At 19.5% G+C, this 12,500-nt stretch overlaps 3 protein-coding genes and 1 non-coding gene across 4 annotated transcripts in view; 3 read left to right on the top strand and 1 right to left on the bottom strand.

Moving 5' to 3' along the window:
• The window catches only part of PRSY57_0528600 (cell cycle regulator protein, putative), a gene marked incomplete at both ends in the record, with an annotated part of 1,133 nt that extends 214 nt beyond the window's left edge, over positions 1-919 (top strand). Inside the window, 5 exons of the mRNA XM_020114573.1 lie at positions 1-11; positions 162-259; positions 371-504; positions 607-674; positions 838-919. Of these exons, the coding sequence (XP_019970750.1) occupies positions 1-11; positions 162-259; positions 371-504; positions 607-674; positions 838-919 (393 nt within the window). The remainder of the gene's footprint in view (positions 12-161; positions 260-370; positions 505-606; positions 675-837) is intronic.
• A 688-nt stretch (positions 920-1,607) lies between these two features.
• PRSY57_0528700 lies at positions 1,608-1,680 on the top strand. Its single transcript has one exon. It is a non-coding gene; the product is annotated as a tRNA-Arg (tRNA).
• A 588-nt stretch (positions 1,681-2,268) lies between these two features.
• PRSY57_0528800 (hypothetical protein) lies at positions 2,269-5,317 on the bottom strand (the record flags this gene model as incomplete). The annotated part of the gene is made up of 2 exons (XM_020114574.1): positions 2,269-2,358; positions 2,615-5,317. 2 exons carry the CDS (start codon positions 5,315-5,317, stop codon positions 2,269-2,271), a joined length of 2,793 nt encoding a protein of 930 aa, XP_019970751.1.
• A 1,583-nt stretch (positions 5,318-6,900) lies between these two features.
• PRSY57_0528900 (hypothetical protein) overlaps positions 6,901-12,500 on the top strand; it is a gene marked incomplete at both ends in the record, with an annotated part of 5,662 nt that continues 62 nt past the window's right edge. The window contains 2 exons of the mRNA XM_012906354.2: positions 6,901-8,143; positions 8,286-12,500. The exon at positions 8,286-12,500 is cut by the window's right edge and continues 62 nt beyond it. Of these exons, the coding sequence (XP_012761808.2) occupies positions 6,901-8,143; positions 8,286-12,500 (5,458 nt within the window). The remainder of the gene's footprint in view (positions 8,144-8,285) is intronic.

The raw sequence follows: 12,500 nt of genomic DNA on the forward strand, positions 1-12,500 counted from the left end.
TTAGGAAAATGGTAATAAAAAAAAAAAAAAAAAAAAAGGAAAATAAAATAAAATAAAATAAAATTATATATATATATATATGAAATATAATTATAAAATGTTCATATGATATGTATAAATTAACCCATATGTGTACGTTATTTTCTTTTCTTTTTTTGAAGTATTAATCACGTTACCATTATTCTTGGAAATAATGAGCTCTTATTTTTTCAAATAAGAAATGGACCATGGATACCGAATTTAAAATTAGTACACAAATGTAATTATATAGAAAATAAATAAATGAATGAATAAGTAAATAAATACATACATAAAATAAATAAATAAATAAATAAATGAATCTCTATATATATATATTTCCTTTTTAAAGATCCTTTTATGATGCCACAAATACAAGTTGATAAAGGGGCTATAAAACACGTGCTCAGAGGTTCCAACATTATGTGCCCCGGAGTAACTTCTCCTGGAGGGAAACTTGATGATGTTGAAGCAAACACAGTTGTAGTAAGTATAAAAATTATAATACATAATATATATTTATATAAGTATATTTTTTTTTTTTTTTTTTTTTTTTCGCATATATATTTATATTTATAATTTTTATAGCAAATAAGAGCCGAAGATAAAGAATTTCCTTGTGCTGTAGGAATTACCACCATGTCATCAAAAGAAATGTAAGAATTGTTATGTATATATATATATATATATATATATATATATATATATATTGTGTTGTTTTAAGAGTTAAATATAATTTATAAATATTATCTACATATTTATATATTCTTATTTATTTATTTATTTATTTTGTCCTATTTATTTTTTCTTTTGTTATAGTATTGAAATAAATAAAGACATGTGTATTGAGAACATACATTATTTAAATGATGGATTGTGGAATTTTAAAATAGAAACCTAATCTAATAAATTGTCCTATTTATTTTATATGTATAATTATAAATTGCAAAATATAAAAATAAAAATAAATCATAATGTCAATATGATTAAACGTTAATATGTTTAACCATTTTACATATATTGATTTGTTATATCTATTCTTTTTTTTTTTAACAATATTAAAATATTCATATATATATATATATATATATATATATATATATATATATATGTTATGTATATGTTTGTATATATTAATAATATCATATTACATTTTTGGTATGTAATATATTATTGTTTCTGTATTATATCTTGCATATTGTTACATAAAATGTAATTTTATAAAAAAGTTGTTTTTTTATTTTTTTATAAATAATAATTTATATATATATATATATATATATATATATATATATATAATATTCCATTCATTTTTTATTATATATTTTTTTTCGAATTTCTTTTTTTTCTTAAATATTTACCAACTTTATATAAAATTTGTATCTTTTTTATTTTTCTTTTTAAAAATGAATGCTCAAAAAATATGATAAAAATAAAATAAATTTAATGAATGGAAAATATTAAACAAATGCAAATATTTAATTGTAATACATTGAAATATATACAAAATATAAATATATATTTATTTATTTAATATATATATATATATAATTATAATAAGTATGAATAATGCATGTAGTAATGATTATGACGGCGTAGCCTAATGGATAAGGCGTCGGTCTTCGGAACCGAAGATTGCGGGTTCGAGTCCCGTCGTCGTTATTTAAATAAAAGAAATAAAATTAGTATTTTTGTATAATAATAAAATTATTAATAAAATAAAATTTATATGTTTATTTTAAATGTAATATATTTTTTTATTTTAATAATATTATAAAAATGTATATTGTATGAACAGAATATTTTATATATTAGGGTAAAAAAATAAAATTATTTTAAATATTAAATTATACAATATATATATGATATATATATATATATATATATATATAATATTTATAATATTTTCTCATGAAATGTATTAGTTTTTTATTTTATTTATTTAAATTTTTTACAATATTTAGATAAACGTTTTATTAATTATATTATTATTTTGTAATCAATTGATACATAGTTATAACTTTTTTTTAAAGATGATTAATTATATATTTAAAAATAAAATAAAAAAAAAATACAAAAACAAATATTATTTATGGGCAAATAAAATGGACAATTATAAAATTGTAGCACATAAAAAAAAAGTACATATTTAATGAAACAATTAAAAAGAAAAATAAATAAATAAATAATTAGATAAATATATATATATATATATATATATATAATATAGTCAGAATTATTTTGTAGATTTTATTTTTTTATTTTCTTCATTTTTTGTAATTTGTTAATATATGCATAGACATCTTCATTATAGACATTCATTTGCATGAATGAGTTAGCCTAAAAATAAAAAATAAATAATATAATATTAAATGTATGAATGAATATATAAAAAATATTCTATGCCTTATTTTACTACGTAATATATGCACAGCATATTTATATTTACACCAATACAAAAAAAGAAAAGATAAATAATGAATATATAAATATAAATATAAATATATATTTATATATATATATATATATATATATATATATATATATATTATATATGTGTGTATTTTTTGTTTTTTTTTTTTCCCCCTTTTTTTACCATTTTTTGAAGAGGAAGATAGGATAACTTTTTTATTTCAAAAATGGATAGATGAAACAAATGTAAGGATATGTTGGCATATTTGTTCATTTTTAAGGAACCGAAAGATGTTATGAATTTATAAATAGTATGTATATCAGTAAATAATTGTGTTTGTTTATTTAAATAAATTTGGACTTGATCAAAAAATAAATTAGATATGAATAAATATTCTTTTGATGAATAATATAATTTTTTATCATATGTGGGAATATTTTTATTTGGAAATATTTGATGACCATTATATAATTTTTCATTATATATATGTGTATAATCTTCTTTTTGATATATACTAATTAAATCATTTTGTTTATTGTTTTCTTCTGAAGCACGTATGTATGCTTCGGATAGTGCCAGACAAATATTTGCTAATTCAGAATATTTAAATTCTTCTAAAAAAATTAGGGACAATTTGGTTAATACTATTAATAAATCATATTGTAATAAACAATTACCTTTAATAAGAGAATATATAATTGAGCATAATAATGTAGGATTGATATGTTGGCTGAAATATTTTTTTAGCCACGTTTCTAGTTTATTTATCTCGTGACATGAATTCTGATTTGGAATAAAATAATTCTTATCACATGAATTATTACTAATAGGTATATTATTATTATTATTATTATTATTATTATGTATTAATATATTAGTATTCTTATTTATAATGTCATTATGTTCATATTGTGATGAACATTCTAAAGAATCGTTAGTATTATCGTTTTTTGTATTTCCCGTCGTGCCTTCATTTTTTTCATCATGATTCAAATGAGTATGATCTTTTATTTTTTTTTCTATGAAATTATTCTTAGATTTATGTACAAAATCGTTGTGATTCTTGTTATTGTATATAACATAAAAAATAAGTTCTGCTTGTTTTGAACTTTTATCGTCTAAAGTGTTATATGAAAGATCGTATTGTATATATTGCTTTAAAATGTGTAGGTACTTCATATATTTATTGTATTGGTAGTGATGGGCATTATAGATATTATCATTAAAATGATTATCCATATATTTATTGTCTATATAATCATTTTTAACATAATCATTTTTAACCTTATCATTTTTAACCTTATCATTTTTAACATTATCCTTTTTAACATTATCCTTTTTAACATTATCATTTTGCATATCCCCTTTAGTGTTCTCCTCATAATTATTGTTAATTTTTTTTTCTTCTAGGAATGGATATTTGGCTATTATAGAAATATATATTGTACGACAAAGTTTATTAAAAAATGAATCGATATGTTGGGAACTTTTTGTGTATGCTTGTATAAGCATAGATAATTCTTGAAGAGTATATTCATTGATATATTGATATGCTTTTTCCCAAATATGATATAATAATTTATTATTTATTAATCCGATATTAACATATGCATGTATAAGCATAACCAATTGTTGAGGTTGAAAAGAATTGATTTGATTAAGACTTTCTTGTGTAATAATATAAAATAATTTTTCATGTAGTATACAAGCATTGTTAAAAGAATTAGCAAGGACACTCAAATGTCTAGATGTTATTTGATATGATTTGTTTATAATATGATCTGCTAATAATAAGAATAATGATAAATAATTCGATTGTTCTGCATTTTTAAATTTACTATATGCATTACATAAGGATACTAATTGATCTAATGAGAACGAGGATATATTTTTTTCTATTTCTATTTTTAAGAAATTGAATATTTCTTTATTAAAAAAATGAACTCTTGCACATGCATTACATATATAATGTATAGAATCTGCAGAAGAAGAGAAATGTTCTTTTTTCTCATTTAATAAATAAGTACAAATTTTTTCAATAAAATTATGAATAAACATTTTATTGGTTGGTAAATATAAGGAAGAGGCATAATTACATATTATACAAATGTTCTTAAATTCAAATAGGTGTATTTTTTTTAATATATCTGAACATAATAATTTTAAATTATTCATATTATATGGTAATAATAGAGATGCACATTTTGAAAAAAAATTTAAAACATATAGAGAACCATATATAGAAAATTTCATATTTCTTTTAAAATATTGATGTAATAAGGTATTAATAATTTCTATATCATGAATATTTATTTTAAGAAAGCATTTCAAAATGATACCTATTTCGCAAGTATTGAAGTGGTGGCTATAATCTTTAATATTACTTTTAATTAATGGAAATATATTATCCTCCTTATTATCTTTGTTATTATTATTAAAACAAATGGTTTGATTTTGATACCCCTGATTATTATTTATATTGTTGTCCTTATTTATCATATTGAGTGTTTTGTTTTTGTTATTATTATTATTATTTTTATTTTTATTTTTTTTTTTTATTTCAATACTATATCTCATTAAACTTTTAATAATTTCATTTTTTTTACTAATATTATAATTTAAAATGATATCTGAAATATTTTTATCTATGTTATTATATTCTTCTCTTTCTAATTTATTTTTTTCTTCTATAGCTTCTGTCATATCAAAATATACTTCGTCAAGAATATCAAGGTGATATTTCTTTTCATGTCTTGTCCTAGGTTGGTGTAATTCTCCAAATCTTTTCTTTTCCGTTTGAAAATATTTTACTAATATCTTTTCATTTTTTAAAATGGCATGATTTATTTTATATCTTATGATATTAAACGGAAACGATAAAATCATTAGAACCTTTATGTAAAATTAAAGGTACAAAATAAAATATGTCACAATTATAAAGATATATAAAGGTTGAGGTGACTGCTCGATTTTTTGAAATGAACATATATTGAACAAAAATATTATGTTGTTACATATATTGTATATATATTATTATATCTTTTTACATGTTTGATTGTTTGATTGTTTGATTGTTTGATTGTTTGATTGTTTGATTGTTTGATTGTTTAATTGTTTAATTGTTTGATTGTTTAATTGTTTGATTGTTTGATTGTTTGATTGTTTAATTGTTTAATTGTTTGATTATTTGATTATTTGATTATTTGATTATTTAATTATTTAATTATTTAATTATTTCATTTTTCGCCTTTTCTTTTTTTTCTTTTTTATAAAATTAAAGAATTTTCTATTTTATTATATGCCTATAAGAATGGTAGAAATTATATTTATGAATAATAAGATAAAATGAGGTCACACATATATATATTTATATAATTGTGTATATTTACTTTAAGAAATCCTCACATATTTTTTATGTAACCCTTTTAGAGTTATACATATAAATTTGTTTATAAAAATGTAAGAACATAAATAAAATGAAGATATATGTTTATATATATATATATATATATAATGAACATTTACAATAAGGTTGTAAATATATATATTATACATATTATATTTATTGCATATTATTTAAAAATTTTTTTATTTTATTTTATTTTATTTCACTTTATTCTGTATTTTTTTTTTTTTTTTGGAAATAACAATTTGGGTTCTTAATATTTTTTACCCACTTAAAGTGATAAAATAAATAGAATATGATCACATATATAAATATAAATATATGTATATATTATATATATATATATATATATATATATATTATTCGCATGATATATTTTTTATAGAAATGGTGAATTTTGATATGATTTATGATTTTTAATTCTCTATTATATAATTTTGTTAATATTTTAAATTATTGTATACACATCAATTTAAATATTATCATAAAATTTTCTTAAGCTTTTTAATATATTTTTTTTTATATATTTTTTTTTATATATTTTTTTATATATATTTTTGTTTTTTTTTTTTATTTTATTTTATTTTATTATTTTTTTTTTTTATATATTTTATTTTTTTCTTGTGTGTTATTATATGTGAGTATTATATTATTTGGATATTCTTCTCAAATTATTTTATTGAATGAAACATATAAATATTATTATAAGAGTATTATAATTATTTATATAATTTACTTTTTTTATATTATTATTTTGAAGATGATACGTATTATTTTGAACATTCAATATATATAATTACATATATATGTGTAAAATGTATAAATAAATATATTTATATGTTTAATATTTTATATTTCTGTTAATGAATATTTTTATTAAATATAGTGAATATAAACTCATTATGTGTATTAATTTTTTTTTTTAATTTTTGATATATCACCATATTGATATATGAATAATTTAATGTTTATATATATAAATATAAATATATATTTATATATTTATATATTTATATTTATATATTTATATAATGAATTTTATTATTAATGTATTGTGAGAATTATGGATGTAAGGAAAGAGAAAAAAAAGAAAAGTCCATGTAATTTAAAAGAAGAGGAAAAAAAGAAAACGTCCAAAGGAGTTATTGAAAAAACTGTAGTTGGAGATAAGGGAAATGATATAATAAAAAAGAGAAACGAAATAAAGAAAAATGATAAGGATGATAATAAAAAGGAAAAGAATAAAAATATGGATAATAAAAAGGAAAAGGATATAATTTATGATAATAAAAATGAAAAGAATAAAATTTGTGACAATCAAAATGAGAAGAATAAAAGTTGTGATAATAAAAATAAGTTTTATAATTTAGACAAAAAAATGAATAAAGTCGATGAGGATATGAAAATAAAAGAACAAGTTAATAATAAAGATATCATGTCAACTGATAATATGAAAAAGAAAAATATTCAAGATGATAATGATGAAATAAAAAAAAAAAATTATAATAAATTAAGAAGAAAATTAAAAAACTTGAATTATACAGAATATTTATGTGTCTTGTGTACTCCTCTTGTTCAAATAATTTTTGATGATTTAATTCAAGCAATTCATAATTTTCAAAAGTTATCAGACAAGTATGAAGAATTACAGCAAAAATGTAAACTATTGAAAAATGAAGAAATAAGGGAAGGTGAGGAAAACGACAAAAAGGATGACACAAATGAACAAGCTGGAAAAATGGGAACGGATAAAGATGATAACCAAATCAAACATAATAATAATAATAATAATAATAATAATAATAATAATAATACAAGGAATGATAACATTAATGTTAATGGTAATAATCCTGTGTTGTGTGAAATGTATGAAAATAAAATTAAAGAACTTAATAAAAGACTAGATGAAGAATGTAAATTAAAAGAATATTATATTTTAGAAAATAAGAAATTAGAAATATCCTTAAATATTATAAAACCAAATAAGAACAAAGAAGATGATGGAGAAGAAAATGATACATCTAGTTATGAATTATCACTTTGTGACACACATGATTCAAATTATAATCGTATAACATCATATGACGATATTGAATTAGATAAAAAAAAAAAAATGTACCAAAGAATCGGAAAAAAGGTACTGAAAAGTAAACAAACTTCTATAATAAATGATCACACCTTATCTCTTGGAAAGGAATTATCATATTATAAAAATCTTTGTAAGGAATTTAAAATTGAATTGGAGATATTAAAAAATGGTCCAAAGGGGGGTAGCACTACACAAATGGAAGATAATGTGGCCGAAGGTGATAAAATAAAGGAGACATGAATTAATATATATATATATAGATATATAGAGATATAAATTTATTTATTTATACATATATTTATATATTTGTTTGTTTATATATATTTTTTTTTTTTTTTTTTTTTTTTTTTTTTTTACAGGTAATGATAAATCGTTTGAGGAGAAGGACCAAGAGATAAACTACCTCAAAGAGAGGCTGCATGAATATGAAATTGAAATTCGTAAACTGAATGAACTTAGATTAATAAACGGAATAAAAGAACAAAAAGAATTGAAGGATAATGAATCATTTTCTGAAAGTATGCTAAACGAAAATTATCATAATCAACAAAATGATAAGAATGAGCAAAATACATATACCCTGGAGGATACTGACAATAATAATAATAATAATAATAATAATATTAATAATAGTTTTGATTTGAAGGGCACAAAAAATGATAGCAATACCTTTGATGTGGATAGCTTACATAAAATAATAAATACCAAGAACAATGAAATTTACCATTTAAAGAATCGAGTTGTGCTATTAGAAACACAACTAGAAATAAAAAATGACGATGAAAAGGAGTTTAAAGAAATATATAATGGAAAGATAAAGGGAGATAATATATATTTTAATATGAACAAATCGGGCGAAAGCTATAGTTCTACTAAAGAGGTAGAAACTTGCGAGGAAGTCGAAAAAAAAAGAAAAAGTGTAGAAAATATAATAAAAGATAAAGACAACAAATTGAACAGTATGCAAGATGAATATAAAAACTATTTGGAATTAGATGAATTACGTGTTGATATGAAATTAAAAGAAGAAAATATTGAAGAGTTAGAAAGAATAGTAGTTAAATTAAAAAATGAATTAAAAGAAGAAAGAAGAAAAAGTGAGAAATATGAAAGAAAATATAATGAAGAAAAGAGCGAGCTAGCTATATTAAAAGAAGAGATGCTTTCATTAGAAAAACAGATTAAAGAAAAAGAGAGTGAATTTGATTTAAATAAGAATACAATAAATAATTTAAAATTAGAATCTGCTGAATTTAATAATATTATATCATGTTCAAATGAAACAAAAAAACATTTAACAGATTATATACATAATTTATTAAATAAATTAAGTGCATGTAATGAGAAAATGAATGAATTAAAAGATATGAATATATTAACAAATCAGAAAATTGAAGGATATAAAAATGAAATAAGAAAATTAAAAACGGATTTAATAGATTCGAATAACCAAATAGATGAATTTGCAACACTTTTAGATAAAAAAGATGAAGCAATAGAAAATTATAAATGTAAATTAGAAAATATAAATAATGAGTATTCAAATATAAATATTAAATATAATGATATATTAAAAGAGAATCAAAATTTACATATTCAAAATTCTTCGAACAATGCTAATAGCACATTAATTATTCAGCAATTACAACAGGAAATCGAAATATTAAATATAACAAATAATCATTTAAAAAAAATAGAAGAAGATTATAAAATAATATTACAAGAGAAAACAATAATTGAAGATGCGGCTATAAAGATACAAACCGAATTAAAAAAGTCTGTGGAAAAAATAAAAAATCTAGAAGTTTATATACAGACATTATCTGTTGAAATCGGAAATATAAAGACACAAAGAGATGATTCTTTAGATGCATTAACAAAAGTAGCTATTGATAAAACACAATATGAAAATGAATTAATACAAAGTAAAAATATTATATATGAATTAAAAAAACAAATAGATGAGTATGAAAATAATGCAAAATTTGTTCAGAATAATATTAGTGAGATTAGTAAAATACATATTAAAAAAGAAGAAGAATATACTTTATTAAAAAATGAATTAAAATCTTTAAGAGAAAATTTAAATGAAAAAAATATTAAATTACAATTATTAGAGGAAAAAGAAAAAAAACTAGAACAGAATCATGCAGCATATAATAATTTCCATTTAGAAGCACAAAAGAAATATAATTCATATGAAAAAGTTATTGATAATTTAAAGAAAGAAATAGATGAATTGAATATAAACAATAGTGATAATATAGTAATTATAGAAAAATTAAAAGAAGAATTACAACGAGAACAAAACAAAACATGTAATAATAATTATGATTATCTAAATGCTTTTAGCGATAAACAAATCGATATATCACTTTCTCTTAATAAATGTCTTAACAATAATTTGAAATCTCAAAAAGATGAAAGCACACATGATGTTAGAAAAATTAAAGATGATCATAAAAATATTCTTAATCATATAAGTACAGCTGATCATAAAACATATACCGATACACAAAGGAAGGACCACGAAAATGTGTATGACAATGTGCAAAATGAAGAAGACACAAAATATAAGGAACACAATAAGAATTTAACTTATGAATATAATGACGATTTTAATATTTTTATTAATTCTAATAAAAATAAAGATAAAAGTAAAACAAAAAATAATATAGATATAAAGGAAGTTGAACAAAATGTACAAAAGTATGTAAATGATTCTGTAAAAAATGAAGGGGAAGATAAAAATATAGAAAGGAAAGCTGAATTTACCCGTGAAAACATAAATAAGGAGGAACCATTTGATGAAGTATCTATGAATAAAGAAGATATTAAAAAGAAAGAGACAAATGAGAGTATAAATATAAAAAAGAATTATGATAAGAATGACGAAGATTTACTTAATAGTACATCTAGTGGTATGTCATCGTACCTTGGAAATAATGATATATCTTTATTTAGTAGTGCAAAATTAAAAAAGATGTTTAATCTTAGTCATACATATAATAAGAAAATTAATGCAGACAAGAAAATGGATAGTATCAGCAAATCAAAAGTTGAGAATAAAACCAATACAGATGATGATCTATGTAATAGTAAGAAAAGTAAAAATGAAAAAGGAGACAAAGATGATTATTATGATGATATGGATTATGATTTTAAGAAAAATGGGATATATAATAAAGTAGAGAAAAAAAAAAAAAAAAAAGTGCAAGGAAATAAAGAATATTATATACATAATGATATAAAAACAAATGATAAACAAAAAATATCGATAGATAAAAAAAATATAAATAAAGATTCTATAAATAAGATGGATAGTATTATAAAACCTTTCAATATGAAGAAAAAATATAACTTGGATAGTTCATTTATTGATACGATTGATAAATCGGTTTATAAGAATAATCAAAAGAATAATTTAGAGAATCAGATTACGAGTGATGAAGAAAATGATGAGAAATTTCCGTTATTTTATGTTGAAGAAAATAAAAATAGAATTAAAAATAATCAAAACGGAAATATGAATAAAAATAAAATGGATATGAAAAAGGGAAGGGATGTGTATAATGTGCAAGAGGAATATGATGAAGATGTGATAGCGGAGGGTGTAATAAATATGAACGAAAATAAAAATGAAAATAATAAAAAATATGATAAAAAAAATGATAAAAAAAATGATAATTATAATAATCAAAAAAATGATATTTATAATGATCAAAAGGATAATTATGTAAATAATAAAGTCACAGATAATAATATAAGAAACAAATCATTTGATGAGAAGAGAAAAAAAAAAAATTATAATTTCATTTCTCAAACGAGTTATGAAGCTAATAGTAATAATAGTAGTATTGTTTTATTAGATTCGTTAAGTTCAGATATGGGACCTAACATAAGTATTGATAAATATAATGTAACTAAAAATAACGAAAAGATAAATAATAGTCATCATAATAATAACAATAGTAAGGGTGCAAGGAATGAATATAATAATATTTTATATAGTTCAAATGATTATAATAATATAAAAAAAGGTACCTTATTATTATGTGATAATTCTCGTGGTGGTAAAATGAATACATATAATGGAAAAGATAATAAAAATAAATATATATATGATAATGACTATAACATGAATAATACAAATGGTAAGTTGGATATATCCAATGAGAATAAAAAAAAATATGCAACTATAAAAAATAATAATTTAAACAATAACAATAATAATAATAATAATTATTATTATGATAATAATTATGAAAATTATGATAATTATGACCATGTGTATAATAAACGAATAATAAGAAATGAACCCGTTTTATCTAACAAGTCTAAAATAAAGAAAGATTTATACAATAAATATATGGATGTTTTAAAAAGTTTAAAAAGTGAAGAAATGGATGCTTCTGTTAATACAACAAATAATAAAACTATCGATTTCACAAATGATTTTACAAAACCACAAGAAAATTCAACATCCATTTTGTCGTCATCAAAAACATTACAAAAAGATAGTTTACTAAGTAATCTTTCTAAATTTAAATTTAATGAGGAGCTTCATGAATTTT

Source organism: Plasmodium reichenowi, chromosome 5 (assembly GCF_001601855.1).
Source record: "Plasmodium reichenowi strain SY57 chromosome 5, whole genome shotgun sequence".
NCBI classification, from domain to species: Eukaryota; Apicomplexa; class Aconoidasida; order Haemosporida; family Plasmodiidae; genus Plasmodium; species Plasmodium reichenowi.